At 51.0% G+C, this 20,975-nt stretch overlaps 1 protein-coding gene across 14 annotated transcripts in view; it reads left to right on the forward strand.

Moving 5' to 3' along the window:
• The window catches only part of EHMT1 (euchromatic histone lysine methyltransferase 1), a 274,314-nt gene that overhangs the window by 235,599 nt on the left and 17,740 nt on the right, over nt 1-20,975 (forward strand). For 12 of the 14 annotated variants that reach the window (XM_033077293.2, XM_033077298.2, XM_033077290.2 and 9 more), the window contains 12 exons: nt 84-164; nt 2,201-2,321; nt 4,050-4,181; nt 6,671-6,816; nt 9,716-9,859; nt 11,554-11,774; nt 12,384-12,548; nt 13,621-13,703; nt 14,951-15,057; nt 16,970-17,092; nt 19,236-19,337; nt 19,941-20,045. In XM_033077293.2, the coding sequence (XP_032933184.1) occupies nt 84-164; nt 2,201-2,321; nt 4,050-4,181; nt 6,671-6,816; nt 9,716-9,859; nt 11,554-11,774; nt 12,384-12,548; nt 13,621-13,703; nt 14,951-15,057; nt 16,970-17,092; nt 19,236-19,337; nt 19,941-20,045 (1,530 nt within the window). The remainder of the gene's footprint in view (nt 1-83; nt 165-2,200; nt 2,322-4,049; nt 4,182-6,670; nt 6,817-9,715; nt 9,860-11,553; nt 11,775-12,383; nt 12,549-13,620; nt 13,704-14,950; nt 15,058-16,969; nt 17,093-19,235; nt 19,338-19,940; nt 20,046-20,975) is intronic. The other 2 variants (XM_033077303.2, XM_033077304.2) reach the window with 1 other exon arrangement.

Consider the following 20,975-nt stretch of genomic DNA (forward strand, 5'->3'; position numbering starts at 1 on the left):
ACCATCAGGGTGTGGGGGATGCTCTGCTGTGGGACACCCGACCTGACTGACCCATTCTGTTCTTGGGAAAATGGTGGCTGCAGATCGATGATGGCGAGTCTGAGGAAGAACAAGAGTCTGTAGAATCTGGGGAGGAGGAGGAGGATGGAGATGAGTCTGACTTGGTAAGCTGGGCTGCTAAATGTGTTTTTCAGCCCCTGACCTGTTGACAATAATTTTTCCCCTTTGCGCTGCTGCCAGAGAGGGAGAGAGAGAGAGCAAAGCCAAAATGGTGCAGTTTCAAGTCTCCTTGACAAAACTCATTCTCTGAAACCACCCACACAGAGAGTATTGTTTTCCACAAGGTGCTTAACCCTGAACCTTGGCACAATTAATTGCTTTCTGATGCTAACTAATGGGCTTTTGTTGTTTTCAACAAGGTGTTGACTGCTTTTGATCATTTGAAGGTTAGCAGAGGTGTTTAAGGGTGCTTGAGTTCCTCACATGCACAGTTGGCACCTGGTGGGAGCCAGCAAAGCTTCTCACCAACCTGAAGTTCTGCTGGGGTGGGGCTGTTCCCAGATCCATTAACCCAACCCATAGCCAAAATTCACTGTTCCTGATGTGCAGCTCTTGCCAGGGAGACAAACAGCACACAGACAGACAGACAGACCCTCTCTCTGGGACCTTGGTTGAACAGCACCAGGTCAAGGCTTTTGTCAGCTGCTGGGGATTTCTACTTTTTATTTTTAGACGGTTGGTGAAGAGAGAACCTGATGATTTTTTAATTTAAATTGTTTGTTGATTGTCTCTGTCCACCTCCCTCCCCTTTCCTTAAAAACTGTCTTTCCACAGCCTCTCAAGTTGAGGAGCCAGCATTTAAGGCACCCCAACTCTTCAGTCACCTTGAGAAAATTCTTGATGTTTTGAGCTGAAGGTAGAACCATGCACACAAAACACATCAAGTGAATCACTGAAGCTCTTTAGGGTCTTGCTCCCTGTGCTCTGACACTCCAGGAGCCCAGGGAGAGCAGGGGCTGTGCAGCCTGTTCCTGTTCTGGGTAACTGAGGCCAGTCTGTTGTGTTAGCTCACACCAAGGGTTGGGCTGGGACTTGCATCCAAACTCCCAGGTGGGATCCCCATGTCCTGGACACAGGTTTGAGCTCTGCTGAGTCACTCAGCTCCCAGCCAGGACTGGCTCACACACAAACCTCTCTCCCACGAGCAGAGTGATGCAGTTTGGGTAAAGCCACGTGCTGAACCCACTCTCAGGGATTTTGGGACAGCACAGACACCCTGGAGAGGCAGGGCTCAGCTCCATGTGTTCCCTCACTGGGAGAGCAGGGCCTGGCACAGATGCCTGTGGAGGTAGGACCTGATCCAGCTGCTGGTAGTGGTACCAGGAGGTTTTTCCAAGGCTTTGCTGGCAGGTGGATAAGCATAAGGAGCTGACAGTTTCAGTCTGAATGTGAATTTTGTGATTGATGCATTCAACCCTGACAGGGTTGGGGTGCCTGATTCCTGTTCTGATGTTGACTTTGAAGCCCCACCCCAGACAACTGAATTTGTTTAAGCCAAACCCTGGAGTCTGTTGAGATTCATACATGTGGTTGAGTATTTTCTGCATGATTGGTCTGTGCTGCCCTGTGCCTGCCTCAGGGAGGGGGCTGCTCTGCTGCTGTACAGTTCAGTTCCCCTGGGTCCACTCCAGCCCTTCCAGGTGGCTCTTCCAGTGCAAGGTGGTTTTTTTAGTGGAGAAATATGAATATTTTAGTCTGAAAACCCAACTGCCAGAGTTCAAGAAGCATTGGGACAACCCTCTGAGGCACAGGGTGGGGTGTTTATGCAAGACCAGGAGCTGGATTTGGTGATCTTTGTGGATCAAAAAATCCAAGCTCAGTATATTCTGTGATCCCACAATCAATCATTTTCTGGGAGAAGCTGGAAGTGTGCATGTGCCTGCCCAATTGCAGTGCTGCTCTTTAGCGTGGTGTGAGGGCCTCCATGCAAGAGAAAGTGCAGCCTGCCCTGCTGAACTGACAGGAAATCCACCCACACGTGTGCCTGAGTTTCCTTTTCAGTGCTATAAAGGCATCTTAGCACCCCTTGGTTTCAAACCCCTGGTTCTTCTCACACAACTTGAGCTGGGTGAGGGCTGTTCCACAAAGGGACCCTGGTGCCACCATGCCTGACGTGCTCGTGGCCTCTCTGGTTCCTCAGAGCTCGGAGTCCAGTGTCAAGAAGAAGCTGCTGAAGAGGAAAGGGAAGACAGACAGTCCATGGCTGAAACCCACCCGCAAGAGGAGGCGGAGGAATAAAAAGAAACAAGGCGGTGTGCTAGGTAATTCATGGGGGTTTGTTCCTTAATTCCACCCCAGTGAGGCTCCCAGGTGCAGGCCTGTGAGTCTGCAGGGCTCACTCTTCCTTCCTGAGGCTGGGTTGTGTGATAAGCCAGGCTGTGAACTTGGCCCTCGCTGGCAGAAGCTGTTGGTGTCACTGGAACAGCAGAACACGTGGCATTGGCCTTGGAATGCTGGAGGAATTTTGTTTTGTTCACTAATCCCTTTATTTTAGAGTATTCAAAAAAAAGGCCTCATGGGGCTTACAAAAAGGAGGAAGAGGAATTTTATATGGGGAGATAGTGACAGGACAAGAGGGAATGGCTTCAGACTGAAAGGTGGGAAATTGATGTTACCTATACAGGAGAAATTGTTCCCTGTGAGGGTGTAAGGCCCTGGCACAGGGTGCCCAGAGCAGCTGTGGCTGCCCCTGGATCCCTGGCAGTGCCCAAGGCCAGGCTGGACATTGGGACTGGGAGCAGCCTGGGACAGTGGGAGGTGTCCCTGCCATGGCAGGGGTGGAAATGAGATGGGCTTTAAGGTCCCTTCCAGCCCAAACCAGTCTGGGATTCTGTGATGTGTCCATGTGGACTCCTGTCCCATGGGCTCAAGGGAGCATGTTTAGATGCAGAAGGAAAAGACAGAACCATTCTGGAATGGTGCTCCATTGCTTTTGTGTGGATGCTTGTGCAGCTGAATGGAATGTGTGGGTTTGCTCCTTGTGGAAGAACCACAAGGTTTGGAAGGAGCTGCCTCAGGCCCATCTCAAGTGTGGGTGTTGTTCACGGGGTCCTTCTTGTTTATCCTGAGTCACTGAGCACCAAAGAAGGTTTCAGTGAGCTCTGGTGAGAGGTGGGATGTGAGGAGAGGCAGGAGTGCAGACTGGATGTGATGCTAGTTTGGGAAAGGTAACAACATGGGAGAGATAAAGTGGGTAGTGCAGCTGTGCCTTCAGCCTCATTGCTAAGGTTCCATACATCCACTGCCACCAAAGGGTTTATTTTCATTCTCCTGGGTTTGCTAATTCAATGCAAAAAGGTCATTTTTGTATAGCAGCTTTTTGGTACTTCTGAGTGACTTGACCATTTTTCAGCCCCTGCTCTGTGCCTGGGCTCTGACCTGGCTCACTCCTCTTCCTCCCAGGATGCCATAGGGACCCTTGATCCCTGTCACAGCAAATACCTAATCCTGCATTTCAGATGCATGCTGGTTTTCTCTTTTTTGGTAAAGGTTGGAGCTGGTCTTAAAGCATAACCAAACTCTCTTGGCCAAGCTGGACTGGCAGGAGCAAACCAGGAGAGAAGGTGAAGCCAAGGGAATGTGAAGACACTGTCAGTTCCCTCTCAGGCTCTGAGCACTCTCCCACAATCTCTTCCCAGCAGCAGCTCTGTTCACTTAGAGGCTTTTTTGTGTTTCTCCTCCCACTAGGCTGCATGTCACCTGTCTCATCCCCCTCCTGAGCTGCAGTTAACTCTGCTGGCCAGCTGTACCTGAGCCCTGTGCAGGCTGGGGGCAGGAGGATGCTCAAAGCCTTCCTTGTGCCCTTTCAGAGGCAGAACTCATCTCATTTATTCCCTTTTCTTGTTCCCTACTGGGTGGAGGTGGAAGCTCAGTGTGACCAGAGCAGTGCCCAGATGTGGTGTTGGCACAGCCTGGGCTCGAGGCACGGCCTCACAGCCTCGGGGTGGCTCTGCCTGTGGGCTGTGTGTAAATCCCCTGTTCCCATCCAGGTGCTGAAGCCTACAAAGCCTCGCTGGCCAGCAGGGAGGTCCCTGGCCAGGAGAACAGCATGGAGTACATGGAGGTGTCCCTGGATTCCCTGGATCTCCGGGTGAAGGGAATCCTCTCCTCGCCAGCAGGAGGTGAGGGCTGGGGCTGGGATTGGGGCTGGGGCTGGAATTGGGGCTGGGGCTGGGATAGAGGTGGGGATTGGGTTGGGATTGAGGTGGGGATTGGGTCAGGGTGCTGGGTTTGGGGTATGGTTTGAATTTGAGGGTGGTGCCAGGTTTGGGGTCGGGACTGTGCTTGGGGGTCAGGTTTGGGGTTGAGTTTGGATTTGGGGTCAGGTTTGTATATGGAGTTGGGTTTGGGGTTGGGGTCGTGTTTGGGGTTGGGTTTGGAGCCAGGTTTGGGGTCGGGACTGTGTTTGAGATCAGGTTTGGATTTGGGGTCGGGTTTGGATTTGGGGTCATGTTTGGGGTCAGCGTTGGGGTCGGGTTTGGATTTGGGGTCGTATTTGGGGTCAGGTTTGGGGCCAGGTTTGGGGGCGGGTTTGGATTTGGGGTCGAGTTTGGATTTGGGGTGGTGTTTGGGGTCCCTTTGTTCCACGGGTGGCGCTGTGCGGGCCCCCAGCTGCCCCCTGGCGGCCACAGAGCGCACAGAACAACGGGAATGGGGCGGGATGGGGATGGGATGGCATAGGATTGGGATGGGATTAGGGTGAGGATAGATATGGGGCTGGGTTGGGGATGAGGATGAGGGATGGGGCTGAGACAGGAATGCGATTGGGATGGGAATGAGGATGATGATGGGAATGGGACTGGCTGGGATGAGATGAAGATAGGGATAGGTCTGGAATAGCAATGGGGCTGGGCTGGGGGTGAGTATGAAGATGGATATGAGGCTGGGATGGGGATGAGTGTAGGGATGGGGCTGGGATAGAAATGGGGATGGATTTGGAATGGGGGTGAGGATAGGGAGGGTGCTGGGATGGAATGAAGGTGGAGATGTGATCTCAGTTCCAGTCAGGCACGTTAGCTCAGGAATACTCTCACCAAGGGTCCAAGGTACAGCCCCAGCCCTCCTGTCCCACTCAGCAGCTCCCCTCCATTCCCTGAAATGTGCTGATTCAGCATCCCACCAGAATTGCTGCCACTGCCCCCTCAGGAGTGGCCCATTCAGCCCTGGGAGGAGGAGGGACTGGTGCTGGTGCTGGGTGCTGAGCCCCAGCTGCTGCTCCCAGTGCTGAACTCTCCTAAATCCAGCATCCCATGGCTGGATCCGCCCATGTGTCCCCACTGCTGCCTCAAAGCTTGTCTGGCTCCTTTGATAGAGACACATCAAAGAGAGGGTGGGAGCTTTCCCCACCAAGGGAGGGTCAGGAGGGATGAGGGATGCTTTCACCAGAGCCCCTGGATGTCAGACAGATTAGGGAAGTGACAGCTCAGAGGGCGAGGAATGAGCTTTGTGATTTGTGCTCCCAGAGAAAACTCTTAAACCTTTAAGATCTTGACAGGATTTTACATGAAAACAGCGAAGACTTTCCCTGGCCTTGTATGTCTTGAAATATCCCTTTGCTAGGCTTGGGCTTGCAACTTGTTGGCTCAAGGAATTGCTGATGGGATGAAAGGAGCTTGTGCTTGTCTGGCAGGGTCAGAGCCCTGGGCAGGATGCTCTGGGGGCAGGCTGCCATTGCCAGGGCATGAATCTCCCCCAGGGATGAAGTTAAATCTGCAAAACCTCACAGCAAGATAACTCTCAATTCCCATTCAAAAGCTTGAAAAATAGCAGCAAGCTTCCTTTTCAGAGGGAGTCAGTCCTGTAGCAGTGAGTGGGGAAAGCTTGGGATGGCTCAGGGTGAAGCAGCCCAAAGGTTTCTGTGTTGCAAACATTGCAGAGATGGTTTGGTGCAGGACTGGAAGAGGAGGGGAGGACTAGAATCAACCCCCCTGTCACTGGGCCAGTGTTTGGGTAACCCAGTGATTGATTTCAGTCCAGAGGAACCACAGGAATATTTCCACACTGACCCCCCTCACAAGCCCTCATCCACCTTTCCATAGGTTTGTAAATGTTCAACATCTGAGAGGAGATGAGGAAAAGGCAAGAACATTGGAGCATCTTGCTGCTTTCTTTTCCCTGGTTTGTTCTCTTTGCAAAATAAATAGTTCTTGGTTGGCTGACACCAAACAGTCCCAGGAATTTGGTTTTCCCATCTGTGTAATAAGCCTTTGCAAATAGGAGTTTGTGCTTTCCTGATCATGTCTATTTATCACTCCACTGCCCATTCAAATTTTCAGCTCTGGGTGGTTTCCTATAAAATTCATGGTGCCAGAGCCCAGTGTTGTGGGGAGGGGAGAGAGGCTGGTAAAAACTTCACCTCATTGCTTTGGCTTTTGGAGGTTTTCTCAGAATAAACTGATCTTAGCTCATCACTGGACTGGGAAAAGTACAGGAGGCTTTTGGAAACTCCAGCTGGTGTAAAAGGGTCTCTTTTACAGGATGGTGCCAAAGCCTGGAGAGCTTTTCAGGACATGGAATGGGAAGATGTCACAGGACATGGCTGGTGTGGATGGACTGAATCCTTTCTCCTGGCAGAGAACTTGAGTTAATTCTCTGTTTTGCTGTGCCCCAGGTCTCTCCAATGGCCCTGAAGCAATGGAGGTGGATGGCCTGCAGGAAGTGCCCCTGTGTAGCTGTCGGATGGAAACCCCCAAAAGCAGAGAGATCACCACGTTAGCCAACAACCAGTGCATGGCCACAGAGAGCGTGGATAACGAGGTAGGAGCCTGTCCTGCAGCTTCCCACAGCCTTCCCTGCTGAGGACAAGGCCAGGGAGAGTGAAAGCTGTGCCAGGAGCACGTGTGGGGTCACTCAGGGCCTGCTAGACTGGGACCCCAGGTGTGAGGAATGGCAGGGCCGGTGTCCCCCTCGCTCAGCTGAGCCTGCAGCACTCTGTGCCTGTCACAGCACTGGGGTGAGGCCACTGGGAAGGGAGCAGGTGCTGTGTCTGCATCAGCAGAGGCTCTGGGTGGGTCTCTCAGGCTTGTCCTGGCCTGTGTGGCTGGGTCTGGTTGATGTAACATTCACACTTCAGGCCAAATGGGCTCAAATACAGGAACCTGCATCAGAGGGAGAAAATCCAGTCAAGGATTGGAGCTGCTTTCCCTTGACTACGAAGGAACTGCTGCAAATCTTTCTGGCCAGGTGTTGAGTTCAGGAGCTTGGCATGGCCTCTGCTGCCCCAGCCTTCCTCTCTCCTCCTCTCTTTCTGTCCCAAAGCTTCCATGTCCTGGCAGCTGTGCAGCCCCAGGTCTGCCTGATTGCACTCTTTGCCTTTGGGTCGCTCACAGCTGGGCTGGTTGGGCTCTGCTGGTTCCAGAAGTGTGGAAGGAAGTGGCAGAAGTGACTCCATTCCAAAATCTGGAAAGTGAGAACTGCAGGGCAGGAATGCTCTTGATGGATTCTCCTTTTACTGGGAGGCACTTGGGTTTCTTTTCAGCTTCAGCCTCACTTCAGCACTCTCACACTCGCTGGTGGTAGCACAAGGAGTGAGAATATCTCTGGTTCTCCTCTAGATCCCAGGAGAAGGGTGGATGGAGGGACAAATCAGGTTTGTAGACCAGCTCTGCTTCTGTTAGTATGTGCTGGTACCTGTAGAGAGAGGAATTTCCAAAGAATGCCAAAATTGATTCATTAAAAAGAAGATTTCCTGGGAGACTCATCAGAGAGAGGGGGGACCCCAGGGTTTCTAAACAAACACAAGGTATATGAAAGAATTTCTGCTCCTGGCTATGATGAGTTGACAGTTCTGTCCCTGGATAAATCACAGGGAGGAATAGCAAAGGCCATGCTTTATGTTAGATTCTTTTTAATAATGAGATAAGTGACTCAGAGATGTTAGAGGAATATTATATGTGTGAATAGTGGCTTATCCAGACTGTCATGTCCTTGGAGAGTGTTATAAATAGTTATGAGCACCCTGCTGCACTCTCTAATGGTTGGAAAATAGCAATTAATCATGTTGAACTTATTTTAGAATTTCGAACAAATAATAAAATGTGGCATAACAGTGCAGGGTCTTCCTCACATGGGTAATGCAGCTTTCCACATGTCAGTGGAATTTCCTCAGCTCAGTAAAATTCCTCCTCAGGAAAAGATCCATGGTCCCCTTGTGCCACCCCTGCAGCCCCTGGGGTCAGGATGGTAACAGGGATCAGTCTGGCCAAGATGTCTCAAGCACAGGAAGTCTTTGCAGCTGGAATTTGGGAAAGCTAAATTGGAGATGCTGGGGTGAATGGTGAGCTAGGTTAAAATCCATTCTCCTTTCCCACAGGGGTGTTGCTTCTGCAGGAGTGGAATTGAAAAAAAATTAGAGAGAAAATTTAGTTCTGTTGAGAAAAAGTAGCAAATCCTTGGCTGGAGCAGAGGGACAGTCTGTGGCACTGAGTCCCTGACTGACTCTGTCAGGAGGACAATAAATTCTCCACCTTCCCTCCAAGGGACCCTTCCTTGGAGCAGCCTTTCACCTTTATATTCATAATTCATAAATCTCCTTTGCCAGGTATTTGGGGAAAGCAAGATTATTATCAAGAGGAACTTGAAACACAACCCAAAGAGTGTTGTGGGTTCATGACATTACCATGCTGGCAGGTGACAGCTGGGCAGGGACAGTGTGGTGGCTGCAGGAGGTGCTGATCCCTCTTGGTGCAGCAGAGCAAGGAACACTGGCTGGGAACAGGGAACCCCAGTTATGGAACCTGCTGCCAGTAACAGGATAAGGTGGGGCATGAGAAGGCATGGAGTGATAAGAAAGGGGAATGGCTTTAAGATGAAGGAGGACAGGTGGAGATTGGGAAGGAATTGTTCCCTGTGAAGGTAGGAAGGTCCTGGCACAGGGTGCCCAGAGCAGCTGTGGCTGCCCCTGGATCCCTGGCAGTGCCCAAGGCCAGGTTGGACAGAGCTTGGAGCAGCCTGGGACAGTGGATGGTGTCCCTGCCCATGGCAGGGGGTGGAAGTGGATGAGCTTTAAGGTCCCTCCAACCCAAACCATTCCACGATTCTGTGATTGTGTCTGATTTTTAAGCCCAGAGCTGTAGACTGGTGAAATCCTTTGGAAAAACCTGCTGCAAACATGATTTTAGCTGAGCTCTCATGAAAGCCTGGCTCTTCATCCCTGTGGTCTGGGCAGGGGCCAGTGCTGGAAGCAGTACAGACGATAACTTCACTGGCAATGAGGAGCAATTATTTTTCTCTTTATCTTCCTGTGAGTCGGAGTTTTGAGCGGTAACAAGATTTAGTGCGTATGGTCTCGTTCTCTTGGTCACTGACACCCGCTCTTCCTGGCAGGAGGAGAGTGTGTGTTGTGTGAGTCAGGCCCCTGGGACTGCCCCTTCTGCTGCTTGGCTGTTGCCTATTTCCAGTTATGATTTTGTTGTTGTTGTTGCAAGGAACAAATGACTCGGGGTGCACATGCATGTTAGTTAGTAAATGATGCATTTCTTCCTGAGAGCAGCTTTCACAGCTTCCTGCTGCACTGCTAATGCTCTCTGGCACACAGCTGAATTCCTGTGAAAAAGCCAGGGCTCCTCGAGGCAGTGTGCAAAATCTTCCTCCGCACAAGCACAGGGAGTGTTGTGGTCTCCAGTAATTTCATTTCCTTTAATTTCTCCTGTTCCAGCTGGGCCGATGCACAAACAGTGTGGTTAAGTATGAACTGATGCGCCCGTCTAACAAAGTCCAGCTTTTGGTGCTGTGTGAGGACCATAGAGGGAGGATGGTGAAACACCAGTGTTGCCCTGGCTGTGGATACTTTTGCACTGCAGTAAGTCCGTGCTCTCAATCTAGGGAAGGGGGTACCTGTTGCAACAGCTGGAAGCTGAAGGTGGACACGGTCCCTAAAGGGGTTTCCTGACTTCCTGGCATCAGCCCCACCTCGTTCCACAGCACATCAGGAGGTGTTTTCAATAGGAGTGTGTGTGAGGGTAGCTGAAATCATCACCTTTATCTTCCTGGAGACCCCCAAGGGACGTTGCCAAAGGGATTTCATGTGCTGGAAGTCTTGCCTTCGGAATTTCTTTGGAACAAGGGTTTGTTGTTTTTCTTTTCTGTGTACAGATCAATCACATCCAAAAAATGTCTTAGCTTGGTTTGTAAATGAATCTGTGCCCCCACTTCTGTGTCCCCTCAGGATAGGGAACCTGAGTGATGGCACTGGACCAAGGCAGTGTTGGAGATCTCAATTAGGTTAGATATTAGGAAGATTAAATGTTAGGAAGAAATTCTTCCCTGTGAGGATGGTGAGGCCCTGGCACAGGGTGCCCAGAGCAGCTGTGGCTGCTCCTGGATCCCTGGCAGTGTCCAAGGACAGGGTTTGGAGCAGTCTGGGACAGTGGATGGTGTCCCTGCCCATGGCAGGGGGTAGAACTAGATGGGATTTAAGGTCCCTCCCAACTCAAACCACTGTGTGATCTCCTGCTGCTTCTTCCACTTCTGCCACCGAGTCTTTTAAGGGACTTGGTGCAGTCCTTCAGTGTCCTGCTTTCCCTGTGGATAAAGCTGAAAGGCACCAACTGAGGCCTCACAGAGTGATGATGAGGCTTAATTGTGTGATGCTGGTGTTTTTCAAGATGACTGAAGGAAAGATGCTGCAGTAGTCTCAAGCATTATTGCAGCAAATGGAGCCATCCTGGATTTTCTTGCTGATTCAAAGATCATTTAGAAGATAAAATCCTCAAAACCCTTCAAGGCATTTTGGAAAGCTGAAATAGAGTTAATTAGATTGCTTGGGAGGACTGAATTCAGGAGAAGAGGGGGTTTGACTGGCCTTTCCTTGCACTCTCTTCCATCTCTCAGTGCTATGTGCTGGTGCACAGAGGTGAACCTGGAGTGCTTGTCTGTGCCACCCATCACCAGCCCAGAGCACACTGACAGCACAGGCAGGGAGTTCTGGATCCTGCACAGCAGTTGCAGAGACTTTGCTAGAAAGGGAAAATCATTTGAAGAGGAATTGCCCAGTTTGTTGCATGAGCAGTCAGCTTGTTTGGGTTAATTAGGCTGGTCCAGGCAGAAGAGTCACATAATTTGGGTTACAGTGGGGTCAATGACAGATTCATGCAGGTTCTTGGTTTGTGTACAGCTATGTTTCAGGTAGTTTTAGTGCTGGCTCAGCACAGGTCTGAAGTTTTCTTTTCCAGTTTTGGGGGCGTCCTTACAGTGCACTGGCACTTCTAGAGACAGAAGCGAGAACTTCAAGCGTTAGAGGGAAGAGCTGGAAATCGGGACTTCTTTGTTCTGTTTCCCAAGCACAATTCCAAATCTTGCTTTGCAGTCCTTAACCAAGTGAGTTTTTCCCCCTTTACCTTGGTTTTGTTCTCTTCTAAAGAAGTGGCAGTGCTTGCTTTACTGTACTGGACGCAGCAGGGCCGAGAGAGGTGATGAGAGGAGTGGCGTGGAGCGTGTGAAGGGGCGAGGCACGGCCCGGGCCGGGGCTCAATTCCCTCTCTGTGGTTTTTTAAGGGCACTTTCATGGAGTGTCAGCCCGAGAGCAGCATCTCCCACCGCTTCCACAAGAGCTGTGCCTCGCAGGTGAACGACACCAGCTACTGCCCTCACTGCGGGGAGGAGGCCTCCAAGGCCAAGGAGGTGACAATAGCCAAGGCTGACACCACCTCCACCGTGTCCCTGAGCTACGAGAAACCCGCGGCTGTGGAGGGCAGGGCCGACACCACCACGGGGAGGTGAGCACGGGGGATCTCAGCCCTCCTGCCAGATCAGCCTTGGGATTGAATGTTTGGGCTCCTCCTGAGGAGCTGAGTGCTGCCTGGGGATCTGCAGGGGTGTTTTGTGTCACTCCTGCCCCAGAGCTGAGGCAGAGGCTCTGGAGGTTGGGGGGGTTCAGAAGTTAAACCATTCCTTCCTCCTACTGTGAGGAATGCAGTAATAGTGGAATTAATGGATGTTGCCAGGTTTGCTAAGTGATTCCCATCTCTCACCCACAAGCACAAGTGCAAAGAGAGGAGGAAAACACGAATCAAACCAGCCCTGTGTTGGGCTGTGCTCTGACTTCCTGTCCCATCTAGCCCTGTTTAGGTGGCTTTAAGACTTGCCCCATGTGCCTGTGGCTCTTGTAGCACAGACTACACCAAGATGTAGTCAGAGGGCAGTGCAATTCCTTTCTGGGGCAAGTTCTTACCGAAAAAGCCGTTAAATATATTGGTTTGGGTTTCAGTTTCAGTTATACTTATCTGTATTTAAAATGCATTTGCTTTCCTTTTCTGGCATAAGAGAGACATTGTTGTGTATTTTTAATGGTTGTACTTTGGCTATCTCTCATTTTTCCTCTTCAGTGGCACTGGGACAAGGTTGTCAGAGGAAGACAAGCCAGAAAGTTCGGCTGCTGAAGGGTTTGACATCGCTGGGTCTTCAGTTTTTCCAAAGCCTACTACTAGCTTGACCCAGGGACCAGTGAAAGAAACTCTGGAAAGTGCCCTGATTGCCCTGGACTCTGAAAAGTAAGAAAAAGACCACTGGGTCACTCCACTTCTCAGCAAAGTTGTTTAGCCTAGAAAAAAACAAGATTTAGCTTTTCTGGATTTTGGTCCAACTCAGAGCTTTTTATGTTCACTCATTAGTCATCCCCAACAGATTTGGGAGAACTGTTACAGCTCTAAATGTCTTATTGATTTCTCTGGAGGATTTAGGTTTTTCACTGGCTCTTCAGCTGCAGCTGTAACTTCTGGGAGCTCCTGTTCACAGCAGTGAGACCCAGAATCTGCTGTTGAGCAGCACTGAACAGATCCAGCCCTCATTGGAACAGGACTGGCGCTGGGGCTGCAGCTGGAAGTTCTAAAACCTCCTTCTGGAGACTTGTTTTTCTGGAGCTGTTCTCTGGAGCTGTATTAGAGAATCACAGAAGGTTTGGGTTGGAACTGACCTTAAAGCCCATCCAGTGCCACCCCTGCCATGGCAGGGACACCTCCCACTGTCCCAGTTTGCTCCCAGCCCCAATGTCCAACCTGGCCTTGGACACTTCCAGGGATCCAGGGGCAGCCACAAGTTCTCTGGGCACCCTGGGCCAGGGCCTCAGCACCCTCACAGGAAAGGATTTATTTCATATATTTAATCCTAAATTTCTCATCATTCAGTTTGATGCTATTCCCTGTGTCCTGTCCCTCCATCCCTTGTTCCAAGTCTCACTCCAGCTTTGTTGGAGCCCCTTTAGGCCCTGGAAGGGGCTCTGAGCTCTCCCTGGAGCCTTCTTTCCTCTGGGTGAACACCTCCAGCTCTCCCAGCCTGGCTGCAGAGCAGAGGGGCTCCAGCCCTTGGAGAATCTCCTCTGGATTCACTCCAGCAGCTCCAGGTTCTCCTGGTGTTGGGGATCCAAGATTTGGAGGCAGCTCTGCAGGTGGGGTCTCACCTGAGTGGGGCAGAGGGACAGAACTCACCCTGCCCTGCTGCCCACACTGGGGGATGAGCCCAGAACTTTGTCACGCCCCTGGGTGGCAGTGGGGAAGTGACAGTGTGGGGTGACATTCCTGGCTGTTCTTCCCTGGGCATTAATCCCACCTCTCCCTGCTCCTGCAGGCCCAAGAAGCTGCGGTTCCACCCGAAGCAGTTGTACTTCTCTGCCAGGCAAGGGGAGCTGCAGAAGGTCCTGCTGATGTTGGGTAGGTGCCTCCTTCCCAGGCCAGGGCCTGTCTGGCAGCACTCCCAGCTCCTGCCAGGCAGTGCCAGCAGCCACTTCCCAGCATGGCACCACGTCATCTCCCCAGTGCCCCTGGTGAGGGACTCCTGGGGTGATGTGTCATTGCAAAGGCTTCCTCCCTCTGGGAAATGTGCACTTGTGTCTGCATTGGGGTATGGTTTTATCCAGATGAGTTGGTTGTGTCCCCAGAATGACCTCCATGTGGTTTTTCCCATCCCCTCTCCATGGATGGGAGACCAGCTAACATTCAGTAGAGAGGGAAAAGTTGAAGCCAAGTTGAAGCACAAGTTGAGTCAGTTGAAGCCAAGACCCATCAGCAAGAAAGCACAAAGGAAGAGCCTTCAATCCATGGGGTTTGTTTTGGAGTACAGAGTTCCCTATCACCAGATATCTGTGAGCTACTGAGCTTGTTTTTAGCATCCAATATTCCCCAGGAACTGGAAACACAATGTTTCCTCAGGATGCTTCCTTTCCACTCCAGTACTTTGCTGTACATTTTTGGACACTTTCTGTTCTTGCCCTTTATCAGTTCAGTCTTTTTTTTTTTTGTCTAGGGAGTGTTTGCTCCATTGTTCCTGTCTTCAATAGCACAGAAATGTTATTCATTGATATTTAACTACAGCCTCATCATACACAACATGTTATCATGCCCAGACATCTTTGTCTGGCTGTCAGCATCATCTGTCAGTCTCTGCACAGCTGTGAGAATCTCTGGCCAGATCCTGAGCCTGTGGGGAGAAATTCCATCCATGTTGCAGCTCTGCATTTGCAGGAGTGCAGCAAGGATCACTAATATTAATTGCAGTTACTTCTGGTGAGACAGAGGCCAGGTGGTACTGACTCTTTGTTTTTCCCAGTTTCTGGGTTGCTTTAAACCAAGCAGCATTTTTTCTTTCTTTATCCTCGTGTGGTGTTTGTTGTTTTTGAGATGAGTTGTGAAGCTGGGAGATGTGGCCTTTGGAGAGATAGTAAAGCCTTAAAAAGGTATTGAATTCCATGCTGGTTCTAAGCTCTGGGTTTGAGGGCTGTTGCATATTGAGTGTGCAGGGGACTGCCCTGGGAGCTTTCTGGTGCAATGTGCAGTGAGACGTGAGCAGGGCTGAGGAGGGGCTGGGAACCCATCCTTTAAAAGCCTTTAGCTGAGACATCATTCTCCTGTTACACTTAAGTCTGAACTGTGGTTGAAAGTGTCTCTGCTCTGTTTTGCAGTGGATGGAATTGACCCTAATTTTAAAATGGAGCATCAGAATAAGAGAACCCCTCTCCATGCTGCTGCAGAGTCTGGCCACGTGGACATCTGCCATATGCTCATTCAGGTCTGTCTGCACTCCCAGCCCTCTGTACAAACCATTTCCTGTGGGCTTTGGTCTGCCCTACATGGAAATCAGCACTGGAAAATCCCTCCTTATAAAATCTACTTGTTCCAGGGTTTGCTGAGGGAGGAGTGGGGCAGAGTAATGAGAGGCCTTGGAGGACACAGCTGGAATTGTCCTGCTGGGCTGTTCTCCAGGCAAGGAGTGGGGGAAGATCAGGTGCAGGGCACTATGGGGCAGGTGGGGATCTGTGCCTAAGCACAGCCAGAGCTGGGCACTGCCAGATGTGCCAGCATAGGCTGACTGAGCTGCCAGATGTGCCAGCACAGCCTGATGGCACTGCCAGATGTGCCAGCACCAGCACACCCTGATGGCACTGCCAGATGTGCCAGCACCAGCACACCCTGATCACATTTCCAGATGTACCACCAGGCTGAGATCTCCAAGCTCTTGGTTTTGGTCTCCAAGCCAGGTTGCTCTTGGTGATGAAGGCAGTGAGGCTCTGGAGCCTGGAAGCTGCCAGGCCCTGTCTTCCTTTCTGTCAAAACCCGAGGAGCTCCAGCAGGCTTTTTCCTCTGCAGCACATGTGGAAAGGAGTGAAGGGGAAGATGCAAGTTTGATTTATTGTCTGAAATTTGGATTCTGAGGGAAGATGGTCAAAGCTGTAGGGAATTGTTGAGCCTGCTCCAAAACAATGTGAAGAAGAAAAAGAAGGATTAAAAAAGTTTTTCTTTTTTGTACTGGTGTACCTGGTGTGGAGTGCTGGAGGTGTGTTTTTTGTTTCCTCTATGGGGCTGGCTTTTGGAAATGATCCTGCTGGGCTGGTGCATTTCAGCACCTGGAATTGAAGGCTTGCAGGTACAGTTTGAAGGAAGCTTTGGGCCTTCCTGGCTGCTCTCACTGAAATGACTGCCTGTGAAGACAGTGGAATGAGGAAAAGGAGCAAATCTTGTGATACATTACAAACAATTTAATTATCAGTAGGGTTGGTTTGTTTCCAAAGTGCTTCATCTTGTCTCTTCCTGAGGTCTGGCTTGTGCAGCAGCCCAGTGCTTGTCTGGGAATGGCCCCAGCTTGTTCCACTGGAAATTCCTCTCCTCTGCTCTGGTTTAAATAGCTCTGGCTGGGGAAAAGAGTCAAAACAAAGGAATTCAGTGGGAGGCACCTGAAAACAACTCCTTGTGCCAGGTGAACCTGTCAGCTGCTGTGAGCAGGTCTGAGCCTCACACACACACACCTGCCAGGAGCTGTGTGTCTCAGACCTTCTGGGTTGAGGTTTTGGATGTTTCCTGAGCTCAGCCCAGGGGCTAAGGCAGGCAGGATAACCTGACATAGGCATGGTTTGGAAAAGAGTGAGATGTTGTTTGAAGGCACTCTGGGTTGAGCTGAACAGATGCTCAGAGACCTCTGTGGAAGTGGTGCCATTGGCTTCCACAGGAATTTTTAGCCAATCCCCAGGATATTTTTTACAGCTCCTGCCTCTGTTACAATCAGCAAGTTGTTCCTACTGCTTGTGACATTGAGAAGAGCTGGTTGTTGTAGTCTAAATGATAGACCAGGGAAAACAAAGCTGCTGGAAAAAGGAGGAGGCTGACTTTTCCAAATTGCTACACAAACAATATCTAGAAAGCAGGAGTACAAAATCTATTAATAACAGGAGTTATTTAATACCAGCTGTTGGCTTCCTTACAGTTCCTTCCTGCCTGGGGAAGGCAGGAGAGGGGGCAGGCAGTGTGTGCTATTTCCAGAGCAGGTGGTCTTGCACTGCCTTCTTTCCTGCTTTTATTTCTTCTTTTTTTAAATTTTTTTCCCCTGCTTAATAGGGCTAAATTTCAGGAAAAAAAAAATCTTGTAATTAAATATCTACTCCCACATCCTTCCTCTGCTGATTGTCCTTGCCCTGGCCTCCCAACAGGCTGGTGCTAACATTGACACCTGCTCCGAGGACCAGAGGACCCCGCTGATGGAAGCAGCAGAAAACAACCACCTGGAAACTGTGAAATACCTGATCAAGGCTGGAGCACTAGTAGATCCCAAGGTAGTCATTTATTCCTTACCTTTTTCTCCTGAGGAAGCCTCTGTCCATCATTTTTCCCTGAAGTTTTGGGTTGAGGTGCCCAGGCTGAGGAGAGATGGACTGGTTTGTCTTGGGGTGAAGGCTGGGGGTGTCATAATCTCATTTTTCTGCTGTTTGGGGCAAGTGTTGCCACTTGTCCCTTTTGTTTGTGGCACCAAATGTCAGTGGGATTTGATTTCATAAGTGCTAGTGTCACAAATCCATCGCAGTGGAGTTGGATTTCAGAGCTCCCTTCTCTGTAGGCTCTCATAATGAGGGTTTTGGGGTGATATTTTAAAATGGGCTGGTAATTAGGTGCTTGCCAAGCCAGGAAAAATGACAGAGGAAGCTTTCCTTTCCAAAGGACTGATGTGTAGATTCTTGCAGTCATGCTGCAGTGGCAGAATTGAACCCCATCTTTAAACTCTACCCCTTAATTTTAACCAAAACAATAAAATGCAGCTGTCTCTTTGCCTTTAGCATGCTCTGGTTGCTTTGCAATCTTGGAAAATACACAGATCATTTATTAGTCCCATAAATCAGATGCTATTTGGAGCACAGGAACCCTCCCCATGTGAACTTATTGTCACAACCTGCTGCTCTTGGCTGGGTTTGGGAAGGAACTGGCAGCACTGCACAGGGAATCAGGTGCTGCCCAATCCTGGCCCTAAATGGATCCTTGGGATCTGGTTCTGAGCTGGGAAGGAGGAAAGGACAGGACAGGCACGTGTGGATTTGTGCTGGCCACCGTCCCAAATCTCTCACCTGATTTATTCCTGAGGAAATGAGGGGAGTTTGTGCTTCTGAAGGTCAAGGGAAGGAGATAAATTCTGAGCTTGCAGAAGCAAATGAGAAACCTCAGATCACACCTGGGGTCTAGGCTAGTTTATTATGTTAATTAGTTTCTTGCACCAGCTCAGGCCTCTGTTTGGAAGCAGCAGCATTGGTTTGGAAGCAGCTCCAGCCATTTCCATGGGAAATGCAGCCCTTACCTGGGGCAGGTGTGTGCAGAGCCCTGAGGCTGCAGGGGAAAGCTGGCTGGAGGCTCCCCAGCCCCCAGGGCTGGTCCTGTTACCAGGATGGAAAAACCCCACTCAAAACCTGAAGAAACTTGACAATAAAATCTGCCTGCTCTCCCAGGGCTGGGGAGCTGCACTTGGTTCTTGCCAATCCAAGGGGAAAGCTGTGGAGTTATTTACCTGGAGCAGGCACTTATGGGGGTGTAGAAACTCTGTGTCCTGAGGAGCCCTTGTGGTACAATCCCTGACCTGAGATGTCCCCTCCTTGCTCACAGAGTTGCTCCCTCACCCTGCATCACATCAGCTCCATCCCAAAGCTCTCACCTCTAACATTGCTTCCAGGGATTTAGCTGGAAGGATTCATTTGGTTTTCAGTCTTTTGTTTCCTCCTCCTGATTTCCTGCTCTCTGGGCCTTGCTCTGTGCTAAGCTCCTGGGATATAAATGCCTGATAAACATCAGGCTGCAGCCAGAGAGATCTTTGGTGTGAGGCTGGGAGCATCTCCACCATGACTCACAGCCTGTCCATCTCCTCCAGGCCTGGCATTCCCAGCTCCCAAAGGCATTTTTCCTTTCAACCTCGGGGTTGTTTTTTATCTCCTGTCTGGGCTGTGGGCAGGCTGGGGATCTGGTCTTTGGAGAGAGGCACCACAGCCCTGGGCCCTGCTGCCATGTGCTGGGATAAGGCCTTGGGCTGACCAGACTCAGCAAACAAGCTGAAGAAATGGAGCATTTCAACTTGAGACAAAGCGATTTTTCTGATGTAAAGTGCGAACTTTGCCTGTGTGAGGGATTTGTGCTTCCCTTTGGTTCTTAAGCACATGGAGAGGAGTGGGAGAGGGGCTGTTGGAGAAGGAAGGCATCACTGCCAAGGTTTGGGGCTGCTGCCTTCCCCAGCTTTGCCAAGGCCCTGGCACTCTCAGCCTCCTCTGCAGGGGTGACACCTCTTCAGTGTAAAGCTCCCAAGTTCTGCTTAGTGCTGGCCTTGGCTCCTGCTCTCTGCCCTCTTGGCAGTGGGGTGGAGACTTTTGGAGTTCTCTGCTCCATGTGGGAACTCCTCTGCTGTTCCTGAGCATCCCTGAGGGTTTGTTGTGTGGTTGTGTGCAGGATGCTGAGGGCTCCACGTGTCTGCACTTGGCAGCCAAGAAGGGGCACTATGACGTGGTGCAGTACCTGCTCTCCAACGGCAAGATGGATGTCAACTGCCAGGTGAGGCCTTCCCTGGGGCAGGAGCTGCTTTGCTCAGGGCAGGGACTCCCTCTGCACTGTGCTGTGTGAGCACAGTGCTCACTCAAGGTCCTGCTGCTGGGGGACACGTCCAAATCATCACAGTGTGAAATTCCATGTGCCTCCTGTCTACCAGTGAAGGTGATCCCTCAAAGGAAACCTCTCTTGATTTGCAGTTTCTCCTTGGCCTTGAATTTGCTGTGGAGCCTGGTGGGGGGATCATGGACAGTGGTGTGGGATGGGTCACTGTGGGGTTTAACCATTGCTGTGGGGTGGGACAGAGCTGCACCTGGGGGAAGGGCAGATCCCCAGGCTTCTCAGGGAGTTTCTGTAAGATTTTTATAAACCCTGAGTGTTCCTCGTGCCTTTTGGGCAGTCAGTGTACTTGAACAAGCTGGAGATGCAGTGCCAGCCTGCTGAGCTGGAACAAACCGCAGCTGGCTCAGGTGTGTGCTGCTCCCAGGGACCTGGGGGCCCTGCAGCAGTGCAGACAGAAGGGGAACGAGGAGAGAGCCAGGGGGAGGGCAGGGGTGTGTGGGAGCCAGGCTGTGTCTGTCTGTGTGTCACCTTGCTGTCCCTGCCCAGGATGATGGTGGCTGGACGCCGATGATCTGGGCCACGGAGTACAAACACATCGAGCTGGTGAAGCTGCTGCTGGCCAAGGGCTCGGACATCAACATCCGGGACAACGTAAGGCTGCTCTGGGACCCCTGCAGGAATTGCCATCCTGCTTAAGCCCTCAGACATGCCTGAGGGGACAGATTTGGGGCTCAGTCCCTTGTCACAGTGTGAGAGAGAATGTCTGGTGAGAGTTTTCCTGCATTGTGGGAAGAAGTTTGGCAGCTTGTGGGATGTCCTTTCCCTGCAGCTGCTCTGTCCCAGCCTGTAAGGATGCTGTGTGGAATTCTCAGAGCTCTGAGCCTCACTGATTCCCATCCCTCTGGGCCCCCTGTGCTGCCACTGGACACTGCACCAGGCAGATCCCCTTTAGTCCAGACTTACCCAGGCCAGTGACTCTGGGTGTGGCTTGGGGGCACCCTGTGTGCCTTTTGAGGGGAATGAGCTCAAATCTGTGTTTCAGGATGGGCTGGGCACTCTGCCAGCAGCTCTCAAAGCCTGGCTTTTCCTGGGCATCACTGGCATGAGGCTCTGATGTGTCCAGAGCATGGCCAGGCTGGCAGCTCAGGCTGGAGCTGTCTGCCCTTCACTCCATAAATCCTGCTGCAGTGGGATGCACTCAGAGCTTGGGTCCCTGTGACCCCCAGCACTGCCTGTGGGGCTGTCCCAGCTGCTTTCCCAGGGTTTTACAGGGAAATAGAGAAGATACAAAGGAGATACTGTCTCTGCTTTTTTTCTTCAGGAGAGTCATTGTATCAGCACTGCTCCTCTGTTTTCCTTATACTATGTTTCCCATTTTTTTCTTGGGGTCTCTAAGGATACTGAAGTGTGGTGTCTCACCCTATTCCTGGAAGTGTCCCAGGCCAGGTTGGAGAAGGTTTGGAACAACCTGGGAATAGTGGAAGGTGTCCCTGTCTGTAGCAGGGGATGGCACTGGATGAGCCAAACCAAAGCAAAGCAAAGCCCTCTGTGTTCCTGGGATTGTGTGGTTTAACCCCAGCC

This window comes from Catharus ustulatus, chromosome 21, assembly GCF_009819885.2.
Source record: "Catharus ustulatus isolate bCatUst1 chromosome 21, bCatUst1.pri.v2, whole genome shotgun sequence".
Classification (NCBI taxonomy): Eukaryota; Metazoa; Chordata; class Aves; order Passeriformes; family Turdidae; genus Catharus; species Catharus ustulatus.